This window comes from Schistocerca gregaria, chromosome 8 (genome assembly GCF_023897955.1).
Source record: "Schistocerca gregaria isolate iqSchGreg1 chromosome 8, iqSchGreg1.2, whole genome shotgun sequence".
NCBI classification, from domain to species: Eukaryota; Metazoa; Arthropoda; class Insecta; order Orthoptera; family Acrididae; genus Schistocerca; species Schistocerca gregaria.
In genome coordinates, this window is record NC_064927.1 from 69,028,323 (window position 1) to 69,055,619 (window position 27,297).

The 27,297-nt window shown below is 41.8% G+C and overlaps 1 protein-coding gene across 1 annotated transcript in view; it reads left to right on the forward strand.

Moving 5' to 3' along the window:
- LOC126284034 (protein son of sevenless) overlaps positions 1-27,297 on the forward strand; it is a 183,328-nt gene that overhangs the window by 79,237 nt on the left and 76,794 nt on the right. Inside the window, exons 12-19 of the mRNA XM_049982594.1 lie at positions 14,212-14,368; positions 15,221-15,328; positions 15,405-15,565; positions 15,680-15,836; positions 15,947-16,054; positions 16,141-16,296; positions 21,646-21,828; positions 25,646-25,763. Of these exons, the coding sequence (XP_049838551.1) occupies positions 14,212-14,368; positions 15,221-15,328; positions 15,405-15,565; positions 15,680-15,836; positions 15,947-16,054; positions 16,141-16,296; positions 21,646-21,828; positions 25,646-25,763 (1,148 nt within the window). The remainder of the gene's footprint in view (positions 1-14,211; positions 14,369-15,220; positions 15,329-15,404; positions 15,566-15,679; positions 15,837-15,946; positions 16,055-16,140; positions 16,297-21,645; positions 21,829-25,645; positions 25,764-27,297) is intronic.

Here is a 27,297-nt window from a genome sequence, read left to right on the forward strand (position 1 = left end):
AGCTCCTCGCACACCTGTTCCCATTAGGACCTATCCTTTTGCACTGCCCAGCATGCCCATCGTCTTGAGGGACCACTTCCTGTGTGCTGTCCGTTTCCTGTCTCCTGCCCCATCCACATGCACGTGCAAACGGCAGCTTACTGACGCTGACTGGCAGCTTTACTCCTCCCTGATGACCTTAAAAGAACGAGATATCCCCAGTTGTGATAACCAAGTGGAATATCTTAGAAACATTATCCTTACAGCCGCAAAGCATTTCATTCCTTGCACTTCCTCTGTACTAAGTCATGCCCCAGTCCCTTGGTGGACTGAGTCGTGCTGTCACGCAATTTGCGCACGGAGAGTGCTCTCCGCATTTTTAATCGTCATCCTACGATGGGAAACTGCATTCATTATAAACGCGTGTGAAAAGTATCGTTGTGTTCTTCAGGATAGCAAAAGAGGTAGCTGGATTTCATTCACTAGTTCTTTTAACAGTTCCACCTCTTCATCTGTCGTATGGGCCAACCTACGATGGCTCTCTAGTAACAAGATCCATTCCCCAATTTCTGGCCTGACAGTAGCAGACGATGTTATTATGGACCATGTTGTTATCTCCAACACCTTGGATCACCATTTTTCGAACTTTCGAGCTCTTCCCACTATCACCCTGCCTCCACTATGAGGGAGCTAGATCATGCTCTCAGTTCATGCTGATTCTCCATCCCAGGGCCAGATGCCATCCACATTCATATGTTGCAGCACCTTTCTCTTGCACAACCACATCTGGGGAGAGGGCACATTTGCTGGGCACTGACGTGAAGCCACCGTCATACCCATACCTAAGCCCAGTAAGGACAAAAACCTTCCTTCTAGATACCTCCCCATCTCTCTTACCAGCGCATTTACAAGGTGATGGGCTGTATGATTCATGCCCAGCTGGTGTGGTGGCTAGAGTCTAGCCCGAATGCACAATGTGGATTTAGAGCATGGCGTTCTACAGTTGACTATTTCGTTACTTTGTCCACCCATGTCATGAATGGTTTTCTGCGGAAATCCCAGACTGCGGCTGTGTTTTTCGATTTGGAGATGGCCTATGACACCTGCTGGAGAAGTGGTATCCTGTGTACTCTTTACACGTGATGGTTCCGTGGCTGCCTCGCATGTTTCCTTCAGGAATTTTTAAAAGATGGAGTTTTCAAGGTGTGTGTGGGTTCCGCTTGTCAGACACCTTTATCCTGGAAAACGATGTGCCTCAGGTTTTTTTCCTGAGTGTCATCCTTTTTGCTAATACCATTAACTCTATAGCGGCTTGTCTCCTGCTGGGCATCTTTGTCTCCCTTTTTGTTGATGATTTTGCCATCTATTGCAGTTCTCCATGGTCCTGTCTCACTGAGCAGCGTCTTCAGCGATGCCTTGATCGTCTTTGCTCCTGGAGCATTGACAATGGCTTTTGCTTATCCACTGACAAAACAGTCTGTATGAATTTGTAGTGACGCAAGTGGTTTCTCCCACCATTTTTACATCTTGGGCCTGTTGCCCTTCCGTTAGTTGAAACTACGAAATTCCTGAGGCTCAGGAAAAACTCTTGGTCCTCCCACATGTCTTACTTGTCAGCCCGCTTTACACGGTTCCTCAATGACCTACGTGTCATCAAAGGTACTTTCTGGGGTGCCAATTGAACCACCCTCCTCAGTTTTCAACGGTCCCTTGTCCGTTCGAAACTCGACTCTGGGTCCTTTGTTTATGCATCTGCACACCCATCTCTCTTACGCCATCTCAACACTATCCACCATCGTGGCATCTGCTTGGCCACGGGGGACTTTTATACTAGCCCGGTTGAGAGTCTGTATGCTGAAGCTGCTGAACTACTACTGTCCTACCACTGTTACTTTCTCCTCATCAGGTATGCATGCCACTTGTCTGCCATGCGTTGCCACCCGTCCTATGCCTCGTTCTTTGTTGATTGCTTTGTTTGTCAGTATGGGGCGTGTCCCTATTCTCTGTTACCTCCTGGAGTGCACTTTCAGCACTTGATACAGCGGCTTAACTCCACACTACCTGTAACTTCCCGCATTTGGTTTGAACCCTTCACCACCTTGGCCTCTTGAAGTGGCTCATGTTAACCTTGACCTTCATTTGCTTCCTAAGGACACTACTCCAGCCTCGATGTATTGCCTTCAGTGTCAAAACATTCGCATGGAATTTCACCATAGTATCTCTGTATACACTGATAGCTCTCAGACTGACCTTGGGGTCGGATGTGCCTTTATCATTGGTACCTGTGTCTTTCGATATCTGCTTCCGGCACACTGCTGAGTATTTACAGCTCAGCTCTTGGCCTTGTATCACACTGCAGAGTACATCCGGTGACACAGCCTTTTCATTTCTTCGCTCAGACTCACTCTGCGCCCTTTAAAGTCTATGTGCGCTGTACACCTCCCTGCCCTTAGTGCAGTTGGTCCAGGAAAACTGTCACTTGCTCACTCTTCATGGAGCCAGTTTGATGTTTTAATGGGTTCCTGGCCATATCGGTCTTCCAGGAAATGCAGCTGCTGACGCTGCTGCCAAGGCTACAGTCCTCATACCTTAGCCCGTGAGTACATATATTCCTTCCAGTGATCTCTGTGTCGCCATTTGTCAGGAGGTGATGTCCCTTTGGCATCGCCAGTGGTCCTCCCTGCACGGGAATAAGGACCCTCTCCCAGTGGCTTGCATGACTTCCTCTCGACCCTCCCACCAGGAGGAGGTAATTTTAACTAGGCTGCATATTGGGCACTGCCTTTTTAGCCATCATCATTTGCTAACTGGCACTATCCCACCACTTTGTACACATTGCGACCAAGTTTTAACTGTCTGCCTCTTCCTTATTGAATGACCATTTTTTAACCGTTTATGTTCCCGCTTGGGTTTGCCGCCCGATTTATCGGCCATTTTAACAATGATGCGTTGGGCTGTCGACCGCGTTTCTTTATATCCGCCAAAGCAGTATGGTGAAGGTCATTTAATTTTTAGTTTTGGACCTCTATTTCTGTATGGTGTCTTTTTTATCCCTTTTTCCACGTGCCTGTTCTTTGCTGTCTTCTTTTCTGTCAGTTGGGACTGACATATAGTTATTTTTTAACTCCTCTCTGTCTTCAATGTACTCTAGTTTTGACTTGGGTGCGTGTGACCCAAGTTGTTTTTTGTGCCAGAAAGCAGAACAAATCCAAAACCAATCCATACAAATACTTTCAGAAAACGCTTCCTGACACTTTAATCCATACTCGATGTTAACAAATTTCTCTTTTTCAGAAACGCTTCCCTTGCGACAGCCAGTCTACATTTTATATCCTCTCTACTTCGACCATCATCAGTTATTTCTTTCCCCAAATATCAAAACTCATCTACTACTTTAAGTGTGTGCAGGTTTTGTTGAGTTAGGTGAGTTATTATGGTAAGTTCCCCCCTTCCCCCCCCCCCCCCCCCCCCTCTCAAAGAGCACTTTCACCTAGCTGAAGCACGTTTTGCTTGGCACCCTGCCTCATGCCATTTTCTCCTTCACATAGCCTTGTTTTGGCTACTGATACTTCCCTCTATGGCACTGGTTATTAACGATGATGGTACTGACCATCCCCTCGCCTATGCCTTGAAGACACTGGCACGTGCTCAGAAACACTACTTACAGATGGACAAAGAGGCTTTAGTGATCATATTTGTTGCTAAGAAATGCCACGTAACTCGTTGATGCTAGGTTTATCCTCATTACTGGTCATAAACTGTTGGTAGCACTCTTTGGGCCACAATCTTGGCTTCCAGGGCAGACTACTCAGTCTCCAGCATTGGGATGTTGTCCATACAGTTACAGTATTAAGTAAAAGCCTGCTGTGCAACATTTAAATGAGGATGTGCTCTCTCGTCTACCCTCTGGACCAGACCCTGCATTTGACCCACAGGAGATTTCTTGTTCTCGCATTGACATAAAATGTCCTTGTACCTTGGATATATTTCCCATACAGCTACTCGCATCGCTTCAGGCATGTGCCATGACCCTTCCTTAAGTTGCTTTGTGGGTGGCTCACATATTTTTCCAAATTTGCTGCCCCAGAACTTCTAGCCTGGTCTCACCTTTCTTGTTATTTCTCTGTTTGTCTCCGATATTCTCATTTTGGATGTGGAGGTGGATACTCACTGTGTTGTCATCCTGACTGCTTCATTCCCTCATACCTTGGAACTCCTCCATTATGAGCATTGGAGTATGCTGCAGATGAAAGCCCTTGTCAGGTGACATGCGTACTGGCTAGGACTGAGCAAAGACGTGGAGGCCAAGGTTCACAGCTGTTTTGTGTGCGCTCAACATCAAGCTTCTCCTCCTCAGCCCACTCCTTGTCACCCTTGGTACTGCACTCACCTGTACCTTGCTGGTCCCTTTTTTGGGCACTATGCAGTTGTTGTTGTGGATGCTTATTCTGACTTCCCCTATGTGGTTAGCATGGTGTTTGCCATTACGGTCACCATGCGCAATGCGCTTGCCCAAATTCTAGCCATCGAAGAGCTTCCCTGCACCCTCATGTCCAACAATGGGCGCCAGCGTCACAGCAATGGCATTTAAGTGGTTGTGCACTGCCAGTAGCATTAAACACCTTCTAAGCCGGCCTTAGGCCCCTACTTCAACGGCAGAGCAGAGCAGATCATGCATACGTTTAACAACAAATGTTGAAAGCAGTCGGCACATCCACCACCACCACCACCACCACCACCACCACCACCACCACCGCAGCAGCAGCACTCGTATTGTTCCTGAGCACCTGCATGACCATCTCCATCCATGACCACAGTCTGGCAGAGCTCCTCCTTGGGCAACAGCCACATACGACATACTTTTCTCTACCTTCTGACACCACAGTCTTCGGAACCCAGACCAGATACACTGGATGATACCCTACAGGTTCAGTGGTCCGTGTATGTTCCTATGGAGCAAGACCTTCGTGGACCCCACATACAGTGGTGGCCACACATGGGCAGCATCTTATGATGATTGATGCTCTACAGTGTTTGGAGTCAGCACACCAACCAAATCTAACCCCGCTTCCTCCCTCCGCTGTCATTAGTGGGTCACTCAGAGTTGGAGTGCCTGCTCTTGTAAACCCGTCAATGACATGAGTACAAGTTGGGCTCTAGGGCACCATCAGTGGTTCCCGTGGATGCAGGTTTGGAGGATGAGACCTCATTGCAGCATCCGTTCCCTGAATAGTCATCTCCCACACCACCATTTCCCAGAGCATTGCGCAACATCCCACATCCTTCTGCCAGCTGGCGAGCTCCTCTGCTGCTCCTTCCGAAACTCCATCCAAGGCACTTTAGGCCCCACATGCCCATTTTGGGAGGGGCGGGGAGGGGAGCGGGGGCGGGGGTTGAGTAATTTGGTATCACAGCCCGATGAGTTAAGAGACTGCCAGAATGCAAGGACCTAAGTGCGAGCCATGCCTCATTTTCCAGCCTATCAACACCTGCAGGTGCACTATAAAGCTTGCAGCACTGGGTCTGCAGCTTGTGGTGTAGTGGCTAGCACTGCTGCCTCTGGATCACTGGGTCCCGGGTTCGATTCCCGGCCGGGTTGGGGATTTTCTCTGCCCGGGAACTGAGTATTTGTATTGTCATCATCATCATCATCATCATCATCATCATTTCATGATAGTGGCTCGATTTGATAGTTTAAAACTTGGACTGTGCAAAAATTGGGACTTGGTACGGGTACAGTTGGGCGCCCTACAAACTCATCATCGCCACCGTTGCAGCATTGGGGCTCATTCCTCAGACGTGTTTTCACTGCGTTCTCATCAGTTTATTATATTCAACTTTGTTTGGTTCTTGATATCACTATTGCTAAGGATCCCGATTTGGTTTTCACTCAAGAAATGTCATGTTGTCTTGCTATTTGTTGATCACTGCTGTTGTCTTTCAGAGATTTTCAATGACTCAATGTCGATGCCCTCGAATGATCGGGCAGCTTCTCCTGGCACTGCCAGGTAATGAGGGTTGGAACTTAGTGGCTACTATTTACTCACAACTGATACAAGAGTTACATGTTTGCCCTTGTTATTGTCCTTCAAAGTATTCACCAGCACTGTGTAGAACCCATTGCCAGTGATGCGGAAGGCATAGTATACCGTTAGCAGAGCCTGTTCTGTTGATGGTGCGAATGGAGTGGGCTAAAGTTATGGTGATTCTTGTGTATGACTGTGATGGTGTTATCCTAATGCATTACATTCCTCCATGGCAGACTGTCAATGCACAGTATTACTGTTCGTTTTTGGAGAATCACCTGTGACCAGCTTTGCGAAAGAAGCGGTGACATTTTCTGTGCAACCCACCCATCATTTTGCAGGACAATGTGGGGGTGCATACAGTGCAAGCTGTGGCTGCCCTGTTCGGTCGATGGGACTGGGAAGTACTGTACCATCCACCATATTCCCCGGTCTTAAGTCCTCGTGACTTTGATTTGATTCTGGAGATGAAGAAACCACTTCGTGGCATTTGCTTCAGAACTGTTCCAGAGATTCGACAGGCAGTAGACCACTCCTTTTCCACTGGCAAAAGAACAGGCTCTGCTAACGGTATACTACACCTTCCGTATTGCTGGCAACGGGTTCTATACAAGGTTGGTGACTACTTTGAAGGACAGGAACAGGTGCAAACATGTAACTCTTTCATATCAGTTATGAATAAATAGTTGCCAATATTTAAGTTCCAACCCTCGCATAATATTCCTTAGCCAAATTAAGCATTGAAAAATATTTTACATTACCCAGTTTGTCCAAAATTTCATCTATATGTATGAGTGGGAGGACAGTGTTGACAGTAATATCTTTTAGTTTCCTGTAATCAGCTACCACTCTCCATTTCTTTTTACTAGATGCCTCAATCTTTTTGGGAATCGGGAATAACGGGAAATTCCAGGCGCTTGCTGTAGGTACTATTGTCATCCTCCAGCATCTGATTTATCTCATGTTGTAATGCTTCCTTCTGCGCTTCTGGTATTGTGTAAGGATGCGAGCAAAGTAATTGTCCCTCTGCTTCAGGAATCAGTTTTATTTGATGCCAAATTGTCTCTGTATATATCAATCCATCTCTTGGCAAATGAAATATATCATTTTGCATAGAACACACTTCTATTTTTTTATGGCATTTAAATGCTCTAACTGAAAGTTTTCTCATAACAAACTGACTCTGGATTTTTTTCTCAATTTTGACCTAGTCTACCTAGCGTACAGTCTGCTTCAAACTTGGCAGAAATTCTTGTACATTAATGCAAGGCATCTCAATAGAAACTGCCTCCTCATGTGTGTAACACACTTATTAAATGATCCTTTTACTACTCTCTCTCTAGGGCCTCTGTGAGGACATGCCTCCCTGCAAGTCTTGTTTTTCAGCAGTGCCATATCTTAGGGTAGTATCTGGAACCTTTGTCTTCAAAAACATCTCCTCACAAAACCTTATTTTATTTTATCCATCTGGCCTATCTTCTGTAGAGCCTGTTTCCTGTCGATGATTTGTCTGTCTACCGGTACTTTGTTTACTTCATCACTTCCTTTGCGTACTTTGGTTTACTGGCTCTCCTGAGCTTCTCAGAGAACTATGAACTCTTACTGTATTCACATTCTGCAGTTTCAAAATCTGTTTGTGGCTTTCTAAGTCCCTGTTCCTGTGTACTTGCATCTTGTAATTCTATCTCTAGAAAATGTAATGAGCCTACCCTCGATCTGCAGAGCTCCATTGGTGTAATCAATTACTACACCATGCTTTGTAAAGAAGTCTCTACCAATTAAACTGATGCAGGGAAAATCTGATTCCCCTCCTACCGGATAAAACTTATGCTTCACTCTTAATTCCTGATCTATTTAAAGATCTAAAACTGTCGTTCCATATGTATGTATGACCAGACATGTAAAACCTTTACACCTCCCTCAGGTCTTCACCAGTTCACCAGACCTGACTTCACAGGTGCTATTGAACAAGCTAATCTGTGCTGCATTATCTAGAAGCAATTTTAATGGATTTTCTGTACTCGGTGGGCAGTTCAGTTCTACAAATCGTTTGTACTTTCACAATTGACATTAAATATTTTTCTCAATTGAATGTAAGGGAGCTGTAATTTTATGCTTTTCTTTCATTTTTGTGCTTCTTAGTGGTCCCAGTACACTCTCTAACCACATGTCCTGCCCTATGATGTGAAACACACAATTGGCTTTGCTTTCTTGTAAGGAATTCAGTGTCCCAGTAAATTGAAAACTTTGCATCGGACTGACTTTTGGACCTCTGACTCTCGACACACTTGAACCGATTCTATTTTAAGAATTTTTTTTCTCAAGTAGTCAGTCTTACATTAAATGCCCTGATTTCCCACAGATTTTACACTTAACATTACTTCTGCAATCTTAGATGTGTGCCCTGCACATCCACTTGAGAAACAGTTATGGGTGACCTACCCCGTTTTGTCCTGATGACTTCTTCACCAAATCCTTTTTCTTTGGTGGACATAAATGCCAACTCTTCTGTCAGAGCTACCTCAACAGCCTCAGTTAGTGTGATGATTTCGTCCTTAACGTGCACAATTGTCTGAATGTGCTCATCATAGATCCCCGAAATGAATACAGCACTGCTCAATTTGCCTATTTATGACAAATATCCAGCCATTTCTGATGCTGGCACTGCAACATCAACAGCCTCACAAAATTGATGTTGAAGTGAATCTACTATACTGGCCTAATCTGCAATTGTTTGCTGCTTTGATTGCCTACTAGAAAACATTTCCAAGAGTAAAAGTACAAAATACACTCACATGCATAATTTTCCAGCAAGATATTTCTTATTTCTTCCCTTGTGGAAGATAATTCATACAGCAACAGTTTACTTTGTTGAGGACCCTGAATACCAGTTTTTATGAACTTCAACAATATTACATGTCTGCTTCATGCAATAGTTCAAAGGCTATGTCTACATTTTTATGAGCTCATTTAATGCTGATTCCATAGTATCAAAGGCCTGTTCAATGACTTTAGGGGCATCACTATTAGTGATGGTAGTTGCAGCTGCTACACTATGTGCAACTGTGTTGTTAGGTGCGGCTATGACTTACTTTGACTACTGATGAACAGTGTAAAGGTGAGATGAGTCGATTCAAGATAGCACCACCGCTGAAAGCACTGCACTAAGGTGAGATGAGCAAGTGTGGCCTTGCAACGCTCGTGGCTTCGTGTTGTCTTCCGCTTTGCTGTGCCAGCCAGTTGCCCGTTGCCGGCTGCTCACTGGCTGCCACTGCAAATGTTGCTGAAGCTCGCGGGGACTCCACGTGCCCCGTGCTACCAGCTCCTGTTGTTGGCGTGGCTCGTAGAACCGCTCCATCCTGTTGCCACCCAAGCATTCCTGCAGCTCCTCTACATTGTAATGAAGTCATATATAGATAAGGCTGCCCTGGACATGTCGGGAATTTTGTGCCAGTCTCTGTTTCTTTCTTCTACTTTATTTGCTCTGTCTGTCCTCACTGGAGTGCAGGTGCTGCTTCTCATAAGCTGCCAACTCAGTCTTGATATCAGACTGAACTCCTATCAATCCCAAAAATTATTAAGGATATTCCACACCTGGCACGAGACAGTGTTTATGTATGTCACATCCCAACACAGGATACAGGGAAGACAGGGTTACAGGTCAGTCTGCTGTTGCTGAGCGGTTAGGAGCAAATGCAGCCTGACTTCCAGTGAAGGCAGGTTGTCGATTGTTTGCAGCAGCACAAAGCTGTGTCACAAGGTACCTGTTAGAGGTGCGGTTTTTAAGTCTCTATAGGATGCTTGCAACAGAAGACTTGAGGAGACTCGTGGGTCTGTTAACAGTGTCTGTTTGCAATCAAACAAACAACTATACTGAAGGCTAATCCTAAACATTAGAAACAGCAAAGGGTGCAACTGGTTGCACAACTGAAGTTTGTGCCTGAGCCTATGGGGTGAATGCTAGCAGAAGCAGAGAAGAGAGCAGCACTCCAAGTGGAAAAAAAACATGCTTGTCAGAACTTACTGATGCTGGCAACAACTGACATGGAGTTGCTGCCCCAGTGATCCGATTGAGAACTCTGTCTGAATACAAAAATTTGGTATTTCACTCTTCTTATAGTTGAGCCACCAATCCACCGGTACTTTATGGGCTTCAGTCAATCTGACTAGTGGCTCTGTATCTCCTGGGCACCACAGGCCGATCACACTTAGTGCTCCCATTCTCCTACTTTGTAAGTAGAAATGTATCTGGACTTTACGTTAACACTAGATTATTGGTATATCTGAACACTTCTTAAATAAGGAGATAATTCAGAGGCTTCCTTTGGCAGGATACAGGTTGGCCGGCAGCTTTTCTAGGAGCTCTTTGCGGTGTGGGGGAGTAGTCATGTATGTGAAAACGGCATCCCATTTGAGTCAATTGACGTTTCAAAGTACTGCACTGAAAAGGTGTATGAATGTTGTGCAGGTGTGGTTAAATTTAATGGAGCTAAACTTCTAACTGTTATCAGTTATAGATCCCCAGACTCTGATTTCACAACATTTTTGCTAAAGCTAGAGAAGGTTCTTGGTTCACTTTATAGGAAATACAAAAAGTTAGTTATATGTGGTGACTTCAATATTAATTGTATAAGTGATTGTGCAAGGAAAAGGATGCTGGTAGACCTCCTTAATTCATATAATCTTATGCAAACCTTATTCTTTCTAACGAGAGTACAAGGGAACAGTAGAACAACCATAGACAACATTTTTGTTCATTCCTCATTACTAGAAGGGCATTCTGTTAGCAAAAAGGTGAATGGCCTTTCAGATCATGATGCACAAATTTTAACTCTAAAAGATTTTTGTGCTGCAACACATGTTAAATATAGTTATCAACTGTTTAGGAAAGCTGATCCAGTTGCTCTAGAGACCTTTGTAAATCTTATCAAGGAACAAGAGTGGCAAGATGTTTATAGCGCTGATACAGTAGACGATAAATAGAATGCTTTTCTCAAGACTTTTCTCGTGCTCTTTGAAAGTTGCTTTCCGTTAGAACGTTCAAAACAGGGTACTAGCACAAACAGGCAGCCTGGGTGGCTGACTGGAAGGATAAGAATATCTTGTAGAACAAAGTGGCAATTATATCAAAACTTTAGAAACAGGCAAAATCTCAATGCAGCAGCCCATTACAAACAGTATTGTAAGCTGCTTAAAAATGTTATTAGGAAGGCAAAAAGTATGTGGTATGCAGAGTCTCAGGATAAAATTAAAACCATATGGTCAGTCGTAAAGGAAGTGGCTGGTCTGCAGAGACAGGTCGAAGATATAGAATCAGTGCGTAGTGGTAATGTCCGTGTTACTGATACGTCGCATATATGTACAGTATTTAATAATCACTTTCTGAATATAGCAGGTGAACTAAATAGAAACCTAGTCCCAACAGGGAATCATATAGCGCTCTTAGAAAAAAGTGTTCCGAGACTGTTACCTGAAATGCTCCTTCATGATACTGAGAGGGAGATTGAGTTAATAATTAAATCACTAAAGACCAAGAACTCTCATGGATATGACGGGGTATCTAGCAGAATGCTGAAGTATTGTTCTATGTATGCTAGCCCAGTACTTAGCCATATCTGTAACTTTCCCTTTAGGAGTTGTCGGTTTCCTGACCGATTAAAGTACTCGGTAGTGAAGCCCGTTTATAAAAAGGGAGACAGGGATAATGTTGACAATTTTATACCTTTTTCTATGCCCTCGATGTTTGCTAAAGTTATCGAGAAGGTTGTAAATACAAGGTTACTGGAGAATTTAAATTCACATAATTTGCAGTCAAATGTACAGTTTGGTTTTAGAAATGGCTTAACAACTGAAAATGCTATATTCACTTTTCTCTGTGAGGTTTTGGACGGATTAAATAAGAGGTTGTGAACGCTAGGTGTTTTCTTTGATTTAACGAAGGCTTTTGACTGTGTTGACCACAAAGTATTACTGCAGAAGTTGGACCATTATGGAGTAAGGGGAGTAGCTTACAATTGGTTCGCCTCTTACTTTAAGAACAGAAAGCAGAAGGTAATTCTCCGCAATATTGAGAGTGGTAGTGATGTTCAGTCCCAATGGGGCACTGTTGAGTGGGGCATTGCCCAAGGATCGGTGCTGGGGCCACTGCTGTTTCTTATTTATATAAATGATATGCGTTCTAGTGTTACAGGTGATTCAAAAATATTTCTGTTTGCTGATGACACCAGCTTTGTAGTGAAGGATCTTGTGTGTAATATTGAAACAGTATCAAATAATGTAGTTCATGATATAAGTTCGTGGCTTGTGGAAATTAATTTGATGCTAAATCACAGTAAGACCTAGTTTTTACAGTTTCTAACTCTCAATTCATTAAGAACTGATATTTTGATCAGACAGAATGGGCATATTATAAGCGAGGCGGAACAGTTAAAGTTCCTAGGCGTTCGGATAGATAGTAAGCTGTTGTGGAAAGCCCATGTCCAGTATCCTGTTCAGAAATTAAATGCTGCTTTATTTGCCATTAGAACAGTATCTGAAATAAATGACAGTTCAACATGAAAAGTAGTCTGCTTGGCATAATTTCATTCACTTATGTCGTATGATATTATTTTTTGGGGTAATTCTTCTGATTCAAAAAGGGTATTTTTGGCTCAAAAATGGGCTGTTTGAGCTATATGTGGTGTAAGTTCAAGAACCTCTTGTCGACCCCTGTTCAATAGTTTGGGAATTTTGACATTGCCCTCACAGTATATATTTTCTTTAATGTCGTTTGTTGTTAGCGATATTAGCCTGTTCCCAACAGTTAGCAGCTTTCACTCAGTTAATACTAGGCAGAAATCAAATCTGCATGTGCAATGCATTTCCTTGACTCTTGTGCAGAAAGGAGTGCAGTATTCTGCTGCATCCATTTTCAATAAGCTACCACAAGAACTCAAAAATCTTAGCAGTAGCCCAGACTCTTTTAAGTCTAAAATGAAGTGTTTCCTCATGGCTCACTCCTTCTAGTCTGTCGAGGAGCTCCTGGAAGAGCTGAAAAATTAAGCAAATTCCAGTGTTACATTGTTGATTTTCTTTATTTAAACTTACAACTTGTCGCCTGAGTATGTTTTTTATATTTCATTTTTTCTGTTTCTACTATTGTGTTATAATTTCATGTATTGACTCGTTCCATGACCATGGAGACTTCTCCTTAATTTGGTCCCATGGAACAATAAATAAATAAACAAACACCAGGTTTGGTAGCAACAGCTTGAGCTGAAAGCTTAACATCACTGCCCTCCTTGCTGTGGCCAGCAACAACAGTGTTTAATCACTTGGCCCCACCCAGAGGCCTTTTGTAAGTGGAGACTGCTGGTGTAGCACTCCGACCACTGTAAATCCACTGACATTGTGATTCTTGGGAGCAGGTATCAAGCTTGCTGTATCTCCTAAGATGTGCCTTTTTGTGACCATCTTCTATTGTGATGCCTTACAATGGCGTTTAGGTGGTGGATGAAGTTACCAGTTAATTCTCTGGAGTGAAACTTCTCCCCTGCGACAGCTGGCCAGAGCATCTGCAATTCACAGGACTCTAGCATTGGTTTTGACCTCTGGTAGCCTAAACACTGCCACTTTTGCTTGCTTTATGCGTTGTCTCTGATTTCCTGTCTTGGAGTGTCCTTACTGGCTTCCAGCAGCCTTAAGCTTAACTACGTATAAGTCATAACATCATTAATGTGTGGCAATAGGACAAGCATTTAGTCTGTGGCATGACTCTGTGCTGCCTGACCTGTGTCACTTCACTGCTCCTCCCATATAGAACACCAAAAATTTTAGTTATTTCAAATACAAAGGAAATGTATTTGATTGGTGAAAAATAATTATTACATTATACACACTAAAGGGATCATAAGATCAAGGCCACTGGGTGTTTAAGGGACCTCCTGTTTTTAGCTCCAAACATATTTTGTTATATTAACTACTGCATGTGCTCCTAGCAAATTAGTTATTTAACTTCGTAAAACCTTATGCTTTAACTTTGTAAAACCATATGCTTTATCTAAGAAATAAAAGAACAGAGCATAGTGATAATTTTAGAACAATAATATAGTTGCTGCATTTTAAACTTGAATAGGTTATTGTACAATCATTTCATTAAACTAATGATGATGAGCATTTTATCTTTATTATTATGATAAATTCTTATTGTAACTCTTATTATCTGCAGCATGTTGGAACGCACATTGGATAGCATACTCTTGGATGAAGAGAAGAAACATCCCTTGCGACTACCTTCACCAGATATTTACAGGTTTGCTGAAAGTGATTGCAAGGACAACATTGTCCTTGAAGAAAGAGAAAATGCTGGTGTCCCACTTATTAAGGTTAACATCTTGTTTTAAGCTCTGTTGCACAGTTATTCAAAATAATAGTTGTTTCCTTCATTTTTATTATTTTTTGTACAAAAATATTTTAAAGGCGATATCTGGCTGTTTCTAGAAAAATCTGCCACACTTATTATTCAAGCCCACACAAAAAAGAGCAAATTGCATCTTTGTTGTTAGTTTTCCTACTACATTATACTCACAATATGTAAGTGAATGTTGTTATAGCTTGTTTTATCTAACAAAGAAAAACTACTTTTCTAAGGGTTTTTTAAAACCATATGGTCCCCATTCTTGGTCTTTGCTGCCATAATTGCTATTTTTAAGTCTAAAAATATGAACTCAATAACATTGTATTTTTTTGGCATCAGTTGCTAGTTACATGTCAGAGTAGTGTAGAAATGTGCTAAACTCTGTGTTTACCATATGTAGTTGTAGTACAATTCTAAGCAGCTGTAACATTATCCAAATTATTTTATAAGGTTATGCCATTAGGACGTGTGTGTGTGTGTGTGTGTGTGTGTGTGTGTGTGTGTGTGTGGAGTGGGGTTGGTTGATTGATTGATTGATTGATTGTCTATTGCAAGAACCTTCTGTAATGTGACCCTCTTGTCTTTATATTGATTTATGTGTATCATGAGATTCACATTCTCATTATGAATATAGTATTTTGTGTTCTTCAGTTTTTGAAGGTTATTAGAGGTTGTGATTGTTATGTGAAGGTTTGGCAATTTGTTTGTCAGATGATGCGACTGATTTCTCACAGCAGTGCCAAATATTTGTTAGCAAAACTATTATTGTTAAATATCCCTTGTTAATGAACAAATATATGATGAATCATATTATTTATAGGGAGCCACACTGTATAAATTGGTCGAGAGGCTAACTTATCATATATATGCTGATCCCATGTTTGTACGCACTTTTCTCACAACCTACAGAAGCTTCTGTTCGCCACAGGTGAGCATTTTGTTTTTTACTGGAAATAGTGTTGGAGTTAACAGATTTTGTCAGTAATGTCAAATGATAACTTCAGGAACTCCTTGGTCTCCTGGTAGAGAGATTTAACATTCCCGATCCATCCATCGTGTACGAGGATAATAAAGATTCATTAGAATCAGATAAAACGCTAAAAAATTCGCAGCGAGAAGACTGGAAAAGGTATCGAAAAGAGTACTGTCAGCCAGTACAGTTCAGGTAAGAGTCACATTTCATTGGATTTCCGTTTTAATTCAAAGTTAGCCTTAAATTTTACTGAATATGATAATTTTTTTTATAAAATATCTTAAAACTGTGAGATTCTGCTTGCAGGGTGCTAAACGTACTAAGACATTGGGTAGATCACCATTTTTATGACTTTGAAAGGGATCCAGCATTGTTAGAGCAACTTAACAATTTTTTAAATACAGTAAATGGAAAATCAATGAGGAAGTGGGTCGATTCAGTGTTGAAAATTGTGCAGCGAAAGGTAGGCAGTAAAATATGTCTAATGAAGATATTTTGAAATTATTGTGAAAAAAATGTTGTAAATATTTTGAAATTATTGTGAAAAAATACGTGTAAATTGGTATATTTCAGTCTGATCCAGCTGAACAGCAGAGAGAAATTAGATTTGCTTTTGACCGTTCGCCACCTCCGACTGAATGGCATATCCGCTGCCCTGAAGAAGAATGGAATATTCTGACTGTAAATAAGCATTTCACTACTTTTAGAAACATTTGTTATTTGACTCGCAGAACAGAATTATTTACTGACTTTTTGTTTCTTTGCAGCTACATCCAATAGAAATTGCTCGTCAGCTGACATTGTTGGAGTTCGAACTCTACAGGGCAGTAAAACCATCAGAACTTGTTGGAAGTGTGTGGACCAAAAAGGAAAAAGAACAGACTTCCCCGAACCTTCTTCGCATGATCAAACATACGACAAATGTAAGATTTCATAAAGTCCTTGAACTGTAAAGAAAGAGATCTTAATTGTCTATTAAATAATTTTGGCACTATGTCCATGTGCTGCCCAGTTTTGTAATGGGAGTTATGCAAAACACGGACATATAATTTCATCGAAAGTATTCTGATGTGCTACAGTGGGTTGCAAAATGAGTAGGTGCTAGAATGTGTCACTCAAGTAGGAAATACAGGGGAAAAGTATAGATTGGTGCTGGGGACAACTATAGCCTTTGAATTGACTTTAACTATGTCACTATTATTGGTTTACTGTAAGCCGCATTACACCAAGCTTATAAGGCTCTTAAAAACTCGTGTGTGTTTTAAATGCCGGTAATATGAACATTACATTAGTATGTAATGGTCAGAAAGTACAGTAAACCACTCCTTGCTCAGAAAGACATATTCTTGGCTGTAGGCATTGTTTGACCATGTATGTCACAATCTAGTGTAGAGTCCAGAGTACAGGAAGAAAATTAAAGTAAGAGGAGACACTGTGTGCTGAACTATGCAGCTAATGAACTGCAGAACAGAGGTCCTTTCCACACTAGTCTAAACATTTGTGAAGTCAATGACTGAATACAAATAGTAATATTATGTTGATGCTTCTACTTGGCAGTTTTAGAGAGGGGAGTTTTGAACTAGAATTATGTAAGGTACTGGTAGAGGTATGCCCGAACTGGTACATTTACACCACCAGAAAATGGTTGCACTGTAGCTGTTACTGAATGCTTTGGGTACTCCGCTTTGCTTTGGATTGAGCATTGCTCATTGTTTCCTGTTTTTATTTCAGAATGAGGGAAAAAACTAACACCCGTCCATCACAGGGTTTGAGTACAACTCTCGTAACACCAGACGCCAGAAAGAATGGCCATCACTATGACTTTGTGTCAGTTATATGTTTACAGAAGCACAGAACAAGGGTTCAGGCTGGCAGACCTGTGAAAGGGCTCCCCTTGCATCCCTCCTCTCCTCTCAGGCTGTCCACATTCTCATTTATTTACGTTCATAGCCAGTTAACCCATTACAGTGTCTGCACTGTAAGAGAAGTGAGTCTGCAACTGTACATATAACTACATTTATTTCCAAATCGGCATTGAATTTCTAATGAATCTAAACAAGACTGATATCCACCAGTCTATAATGACCAGACAAAAAGTGAAATTAGATACTGTGTCTTTGCTGCATTAATGACACACTGTGATTCCGATAAGGAAAGTAAATTGAAACTTGGAAAAGTAGCTATTGAATCACGAAACACTTAAAAAATTTTGATGTAAGCAACAGTTTTGGAAATCAAAGTATTATAACCAGAATTAAGTTGTTCTTTTCCTTGCCCTTCCTGTTGTAGTGTTCCCCCAACGAAGATACGATGAGGAGTTGGGGGGAGGAATTACTGACAAAGGGCAGAGGTACTTCATTGAAACTGGAATGGGTTTGGGACTGAAGTAGAAGAGCTAAAGAGCCTAGAACAGACTAAATATGTTTATACAATTCCAAGAGATAATAATTCTTCAGACTTTCTTTCAGGTGAGGTGACACTAATTTTTATACTCATATCCTCGAGGACTGGGGATCAGAATCCCTTTCAATCTTCTTGTTGTAGAATTTTCAGAGTTTCGCTGTGATACCTGTATTCGAAGTGGACACTGAGATAGTTCCTTGAATGAGGCTGATTTACATACAGTCAGCTTCTACATTATCTGTAATGACATGTTTATTGGTGAGGCTGTAGATTCTCATCTTTTCCCTTTTGACTTGCATGTGCTATTAGCAAAACAGTTTTACAGGCAAAACAAATAATGAAGTAAAATAGCAAAGGGAGTTGTGTTAATGATTTTCAGCCATTAGACACACTTCCACTTACTATCCATAACACTCAAATTGCCACCTACTGACATGTTTCATTTTAAATGAGGCTGTGTTGCCTTTGTATCCACATCATGAACACCCTGAAAGCTAAGTTCTCATATGAAACTGAAAAGATCTCCCAGCAATTCCTCCTCCTCGGGAACATTAAACTCCATTATATGCAGAGAGCTTCCTGAGATTTTGTCATACACTTAAAACACTTGGTGGATTAAACAGTGGAAAATTGAGGACGGAGTCTAACAATGTTACGAGAAGGAAAGTTGCTACTCACCATATAGCGTAGATGCTGATTCGCAGATAGGCACAACTAAAAGACTGTCACAAATAAAGCTTAGATGTTGTGCAGAAATTCCATGACACACCTAAGGCCGCACATCTACGATTTATTAAGACATACGATAGGATTGGCAAGGTTTATTTTGGAGCGTCCGTCACTACGCGTCACACTGTCTAAAGTGCCAGAGAAAAAAGCAGTTCCTCAGAAACCACCTGGCCGACTCATACCAATTCCACCAGTCGAAAGGCCTTTCCGGCGTGTCGAGATTGACCTCCGCAGACGATTTCCAACCTCTGCTAGTGGCAATAGATGGATTATTGTTTGCACTGATTATCTGACATACTATGCCACTACAAAAGCCGTGAAAACAGCCGAAGTACCAGAGGTAGCCAAATTCATCGCGGAAGACATTGTATTAAAACACGGTGCCCCATGGTCGTTAATTACGGATCGCCCGCATCTTGTGGTCATGCGGTAGCGTCCTAGCTTCCCACGCACAGGTTCCCAGGTTCGATTCCCGGCGGGGTCAGGGATTTTCTCTGCCTCGTGATGGCTGGGTATTGTGTGATGATGTCCTTAGGTTAGTTAGGTTTAAGTTGTTCTAAGTTCTCTCTCTCTCTCTCTCTCTCTCTCTCTCTCTCTCTCTCTCTCTCTCTCTCTCTCACACACACACACACACACACACACACACACACACACACACACACACACACACACATGCTCGACTGGGTCTCAGGTAACTGAGGCCACGCTGCGAACAGCAGAACCAGTGCACGATGGGAATGGCAACAGGGTGAGGGTAAGGAGGCTGGGTTGGGAGGGGAAGGGATAGTAGAATAGAGGTGGCGGACAGTGGAAGTGCTGCATGTTAGATGGAGGGTTGGTGAGATGTGGGGATTGGAAAACGAGAGAAATAAAAACACTGGATGTGGTGGTAGACCAACACCTTCAACATATTACCCGGAACCTATCTACATTCCTCCAGATCTTCAACAGCTTCTTTCCCATTTGCATCACGTTGTCCTACTCAACCCAATAAGCCACTTTCCTCGGTAGTCATCTTGTGGTGTTGCAGTTCTCGTTATGTCTGTCCTTGTTGTGAAATGAAAGAGGAATTTCACCTTATGCGAGACACCTTTTTCCTGTTTTGTTCCACCCTTGGACATGTTTCAGCACATTTTGTGCTATCTTCAGTGGGTTGTTTTTTATTTTCTAATTTACGTGATACTATTGGACATTTATTTTGGTAGCTATTCTACTACACAATTTTAACTTCTCATGGTTTTGATATTGTGATGCATTCTCATATGTTGTTGGCAAAGTGAATATGCAGATTTTGTGAGCTATGGTCATTCGAAACTGCACTTTCTCTGATTTTTCAAAACATAGGCAGAGTTTTCGCCAACATTACATGGTGTTGTGGCTGTGACTACAAAAACAAATTTCCCGTGCCTTATCTTTCCAGTCTCCCTCCATCTCCCGAAGTCCCACTGTCCAGCCATAGAGGAGCATTCCCTTCGTAACTCAGTACCACCCAGGATTGGAGCAACTTAATTACATTCTCTGACAGGGTTACAATTACCTCTTCTCATGCACTGAAATGAGAATTGTCCTGCCCACTATCCTTCCCACCCCTCCCGCAGTGGTATTCCACTATCCACTGAACCTACTCACTATACTCGTCCATCCGTACGCAACTCTGCTCCTGACCCCTTACCTCATGGCTCATACCCCTGTAATAGACCGGATGCAAGACTGTCTCATACAGCCTCCCACCACCACCTAATCCAGTCCAGTCAGAAACATAACCTATCCCATCAAAGGCAGGGCTACCTGTGAAACCAGTCATGTGATCTACAAGCTAAGCTGCAACCACTGTGCTGCGTTCTATATGGGCATGACAGCCAACAAAGTGTCTGTCCACATGAATGGCCGCCAACAAACTGTGGCCAAGAAACAAGTGGACCACCCTGTTGCTGAGCACGCTGCAAAACATGACTCCTTCACTTAAATGACTGCTTCACACCCTGTGCCATATGAATCCTTCCCAGCAACACCAGCTTTCTGAATTACGCAGGTGGGAGCTTTCCCTGCAATTATCCTACGCCACCGTAACCCTTCTGGCCTCAACCTCCATCGGTATTTGTCCTCACCCACCCAGCCCCTTCCCTGTTCCCATTCCAGCACTATGCAGCCCTGATTCCACCTCCGCACTCAGTCTTTTTAATTCTCTCCTTTTCTTCTGCGTACCGCTCTCTTCCCCTCCCTACCTCTCACCAGCCCTTCATCTAACCTGCAGCACTTTACTGTCCACCACCCCTACCCTAATTCCCCTACCCCTCCCTGCCACAGCTTCTCCCTTACCCCCACCCAGTTGCCACTCCCATCATGCACTAGTGCTGTTGCTCACAGTGTGGCCTCAGTTGTCTGAGACCACTGTTGTGTGTGAGTTGCATTTGCATTGGTGTGTGTGTGTGTGTGTGTGTGTGTGTGTGTGTGTGTGTGTGTGTGTGTGTGTGTTTCTATATTTGACGAAGGCTTTACTGGCCTAAAGCGTTATTTGTGACAGTGCTTTTGTTGTGCCTATCTGCAACCTAGTATCTGTGCTATATGGTGAGTAACACCTTTCTTACTTGCAATATTCTTACTTAGTGGATTAATGAATACAAAAATATTAACCATGTACGATTTTGCAAAAAAACTGTGTATTGGAGGGATTTTCCTGGCTTCCACTTACAGCTCAGATGCAGATCTGCAGTAATATATTTTCTGTAGTACAATATATGGACGGCACAGTGGCTTTCATGTGGAAGAGAATATTCAAAAATTTTCATTTCTTTTACCTTGTCAGTTGGTATCTCATTGACTGACTGAGCAATATGCACTTTGTCAGTTGTTGTAACTTACTCTTTTGTTTTTGTGTTAGGACACCATTGTTTGTTTCAAGTGATATATTTGTAATTGAGAAGAAATGCGTTGTACACTTTCACCTCCTTGTCTTTCATCTTAAATCATGTAGTGCTGTCTGCTACACCCTAACCTCTATTGTGTCAGCTGGCATGAGTAACTTCTTTCAGTTTTGTAATTTGCAATATTAAAGGGAGGTGTAGAAACTGAACTACAATAAAATAGATGAAATGCAAAAGTTGTACATTGTAACTAGTAATATTTTTGCTTGTTTGCAGTTCACACGATGGCTAGAAAAAAATATTGTGGAAGCAGAAAACTTTGAAGAAAGAGTTGCAATAGTATCTCGGATAATTGAGATTATGTTAGTTTTACAGGAACTGAACAATTTTAATGGTGTATTGGCTGTTGTGTCAGCAATGGGCTCTGCATCAGTCTTCAGGCTTAAATTTACTTTCCAGGTATGGTATTGTTTTGTATTCTGTATGGTAGCGTGACTTAACATTATAATATATGTACAGAATTGCTGTTAGTGATGTTTTTTTTATGTTTTGTCAGCACAAGTGGCTGGCATTGCCAAACATTTGCCCTCCATTACCAGTAGTTGAGAGGACTTGAGCCTGTGACTGGAGATTATGTATATCTGTCACACAAACTTCTCCAGGCATTTTCCTGGCCATTTTAACTGTGGTTCTCCTGTTATCTGCAGTGATTGATAGCCACAGCACAAGACTACAGGATCTGTTTATCTTGAGTCTTACTTCTTTCTTGTTAAAAGTATTGTCATGTTTATGAATTTAAAACACTTTTCTGAACAAGCAGATAGGGTAGGTCTTTGCAGAGAGAACCAATGTATCAGGGAATACTTTTGCATGATCAGTCTCACAGCATGTACTCCTCCAACGCTGATTTCTCTACCTGCCTGAAACTACAGTACTGTTTCTGTACACTGATCTTGGAACTGATGGATCGTTCAGACATTATGATGTAAACTTTTCCACACGTACTCTGCGTGTGGTGTGCCAAACACCTGCAGCATTGTGAGTGGTTTCTTTTCTGGTCTGAGGCACTCTTCGATCTTCCTAATTTGATTTTGCAGTATGTGAGTAATTCTGTTTGGAAAAGACAAATGTTGCCCACTTGCAATGTCGGGAACACATGTTTAAAAGTCTGTGTCGAAATGACAGGACGATCCATCAGTACCTGGTTCATTGAACTTAAATGGTACTGCAGGTTGGAACAGGTGAAGAAATCAGCTGTGGTGGAGTATGCTCTGTGTGAGATCAGCCAAGTAATAAAATTCACCAACATACAGAATCATGCTGTGTAGAATGGCTACCATGCCTCTTTGTTTAGGGGAGCCATTGAGATTCATAACAGTTTTTAACAAGAAATAAGAAAACTCAATGTAAATCGATCCTGGATTGCCACACAGTGGCTAAAAACTATTGAAGGTAGCATAGAGAAAACTATGGCTGTAGTGAGCAGGAAAAGGTCCTGAGACAAAGGCATGATGGTTCCAAATAATTTCTGGTTATGGGCTCGACTGTGGTCCACCAACAGCAATTTAGGGTGAACCTTTGACGGTGGCAGCCACTCGTACTGGCAATATTATAGTGCTGTTGACGGAGACCAATAAAAGCTTGACTAGGGGAAAAATTTGTGTAATTGCAAACTATTGTACAGAGGTAGGAGAGAGGACCGTGAACGACCTGCTAAACTCCTGAGTGGCTGGATGGATGGGGGGAAGAGGGGGTTAATCACTTTTTATCTTCTCCTCGGATAACTCAAAAAACTATCGCTTCTAGCGAAAATATTTCACAATACAAAATTATTCTACATTAAATTCCCCACAAAAAGGTCCAATTCCTTTTTTACCCCCTCCCCTATATATTGCAGTGGATGGAAGGACTGTAGGTTATTAAAACTGGTATCTTAATGGTGTAAAATTAATGTTCATTCTTAAATAAAGTAAGTTAAGGACAAATATTTAAGTTGTATATCATCCAAGTGTGGCATAACCATACTAAGGGATAAATCGTTGTATTCTGTGGATGTGATGGGGGGGGGGGGGGGGGGTCATGGAGGGTAGAGGGTAGAGGGTGGAGGTTTTAAGAAAGGCAGTTGCTGGATTGTGGTCCCTCCTTAGTGGGTCTGCAAACTGAAGAAAGACCCCATAGTCTACCGTACGTCACAAGAAGCGAGAATTGGTTTTACAAAGTTGTTCCAACACTTCTGCTGCTTGCCTCGTGGATCACTGACAGTGAAGTGTGCACACACATCTGGGTTGGTGGGCTGTTTTATTTTTCACCGATATGGAATACAGATATGAAACAACAACCATGTGGAAGGGATAGGTAGCTACTCACCACATGAAGGAGGCATTAAGTAGCAGACAGGCACAATGGAGGAAGAAAAAAAAAAAAAAAAGACTCGTCTATCATCATACCTTGAAATTCCCTCGTCCACCCAACCTCTACAATATCCTAGTCCATACCTATGCTTCTCCCAGTCTCAACCCCTTGCCAACCACTGCCCAATCTACCCACTTGGCACTTCCTATTGCAGTCCTATCGCGGGCTTATCCCACCCTGTCATAGGTCGGGTCACCTGTGAAATCAGCGATGCTGCATACTAGCTGTGCTGCAACCATTGGGATAACTACCAACTATCTGTCCACCGGGATAAATGGCAAATTTCCCAAACTGTGGCCAAGAGCAATGTAGAGCACCCACTGCCACAAAACATGCTTGATTTCAGTGGCTGCTTCACTACCTGAGCCATCTGGATTCTCCCCTCCACCACCAGCTTTTCTGAACTTCGCATGTGGGAGTTATCCTTACAGCACATTCTCTGCTCCCAAAATTATCCCTGCCTCAACCTGTGGTAACCTACTGGACCCACACCCTCCACCCTTTTGACATTCCCTCACTCCTTTTGTGTGCCACTCTCTGCCATTGTACCCACCTGCCGTTTTACCTTCCCTGTTCCTCTCTTTTTCCACTCCCCATTTTTTTCTCCACACCCTACCTTCTGATGCTGCCTCTGGCAGTCTCTGGTTGCTGCACACCCTCCCAGACCGTGCTCTTCACTCCTTGGGCGTGTCTGTGTACTGCATTGTCAGTGACTCGTAAGGTGCATTACGGAAGGATTGGTATAATTTTGTGCAACACCCTGCAGTTGCATCTTGTGATGTACTGGGGTTGATAAGAGTAGGGAACCACTGCTCGCTCTTTAGTGTGCAGGTCTATGAAGGAGGGAAGTTCGTGAGCTCAGTATGGCAACATGTCTACCCTCACGCTTCTAACCTTCACACTGATCCTGTTCTACAATGCATTACACCTTCAGAACATAATTCATCTCTGAAAACAGGTCTCTTGCACTACGGTATGGTACACACATTTAATATTTGTGCTTAAACCACTTCTTTTACTAATATACATCAATTTTATGCTATTAAAATGCTATTGTTAATAATCTAACAATGGAAAATGCAGGATGGAATGTAGTTGCTACTGACCATATAGTGGAGATGCTGAGTCACAGATAAGCATGACAAAAAGACTGCCAGAAAGTGAGTTTTCAGCCCAACAGGCCTTCGTTGAAAATAAACAATATAACACACACTCAGACACGGGTGCAAACGCAACCCACACCCACATGACAACATTCTCTGGCTGTTGAAGCCAGACTCAGCAGCCATAGACTGTGGTCATGTGTGTGTGAATTGCATTTGTCAGTGTGTGTCTGTGTGTATGGTGTCTATTTTCAATGAAGGCCTCATTGGCTGACAGCTCACTTTCTGACAGTCTTTTTGTTGTGCCTATCTGTGACTCAGCACCTCTGCTATATGGTGAGTAGCTGCTACCTTTTCATAATATTGATGTTGTTAATAATTTGTGGTTTTTCCATCCCCTGCAACACAGAAACTATTAGTTCCATAGAAGAAATGAATAGGGCCATTTCTGTGTTTAAACACCACACCCCATCTTCCACAGGATTTTTAGTATGTTGTTCATGGCACTCCCTCCTACCACTGTACAAAGATGTGTGACTACACAGAATTTTTATCCTAATTTTCCTTCTCTTACAAGATTATTAGGAAAATCGTTTAAAAATTGTTGAACGAAAAACCTGAAACAAAAGTCAACAGAAAATATGTCATTATTGGCTATATTTCCCTGTCAGCACTTCACATTTTCATTATATCAAAGTTCTGTTTAAGAGGTTACTCTTGGGTTTATAAATCTAACATTACTGAAATATTATCCCTTGCAGGCCATATCGGCTCGTTTGGAGAAAGCTCTTGAGGATGCAAGAGAGCTTAATAGTGATCATTTTCGAAAATATCAAGAGAAACTTCGTTCGATTAATCCTCCGTGTGTTCCTTTTTTTGGTGAGTTTTCTAGATAACTTGAAATAGGAGGGTTTTTAATAATTTGTTTAGTTATTCTATTTTCTATGTTCTGCATGAGGTTGAGGGTCATTCTTTATCCTGAAAATAAGATTCTGTCAACATGGTGACCCACGGTCGTATGATAAAATATATTCTGATAATTATTGATGATGCTAGTCTTGTGAGTATAGTTATGTAGTTAGTTCTGGCTTTAGTGCCCCCCCCCCCCCTCCTCTCTCTCTCTCTCTCTCTCTCTCTCTCTCTCTCTCTCTCTCTCTCTCTCTCTCTCTCTCTCTCTAAGAACAGAAGCAAATGAGTTGTAGCGTATGAAAAATGACAGTGCCTTTAAAATTCTTTTCTTAAATAAAATTACTTGACTCATACTACGTCCTTCAGAACATTCAATTGGATTTTAGTTCTATCTATCTTTTTTCATGTTGTACTCTTGAGTCACTTCTCTTTTTTCAAAACAGATAATTAATATTTCAAAAATTTCTACAGTTTGTGCATCTTAGACAACAAATTTTGTGTATTTACATTAAGTAATGTTCACTGCAGTTTAACATTCTTTGGTAAATTTCAAATTGCTATCCCATCAATTTTTGCAGGAGGTGACAATTGTTGTTCAAATCCTCCTACCCATTGCCATCGTTTGTGTGAAATCGTGTTTATAGATGCTTAATGATACATTCAGACAGTCTCATTTTAGCATTCATTGGTGATATGAAACCATATAAAAGTGACAGAAACATTGGAAAAGTTAAAACAAATAGCACTAGGGACGATCATGTAAACCCCAATCAGATAGCACAATCTCTCTCTTCGCAGACAACACAGAAATTATGTCTGATCAGTGGATGTCTGTAGGTTTATTTGAATATTGCATGGATCATGTCATTTTAAGCTTGGATTTGAATATGTGGACACTGTGTAGAGGTATTGTTCCTAAAAATCTTAGCTCTGAGCAGATATAATGACATGTAGAAAAGACAAAGTTATTCTTATCGTCCAACAGACCTGAAATATCGATATTCAAATGGACAAAAATTGCTATCACTGACGTTGTAGTAGCTGCAGCAAAATTCAGCAACTCAAAATCAGATTCCTGTGGCCTGTCAAATTTTGTTCTTAAGAAGATAGTAGATCTTATACTGAAACCACTTTATATATTAATAAATAGAATTTTTATCTTTTACAGTGTGTTTAAAAATAACAGTAGTTGTCCCTCTACCTTAAAAAACTGGAAAAGTGCTAGTATGACTCACGCTCAGAGGATTCCACACTAACTTAATCGTGTGTATAGACAATTCATCAATCCCGGGAATTGAGAATATTGTCAATTTTTGCCTGTTATCAGTATTGATACTGCCAAGATACCAGTTCCAGGAATTGTAAGATTTTTTAGAATGCTTTAATTTTAAATTTTAATTTTTTGTGCAATTTTGCATTTGTTATTGCAGTTGTGTTGACCTCGTCTGCTCTTATTCCTGTAGTAGTTACTTATAAGATTTGACAGAAGTCTCCAGAGTATAAA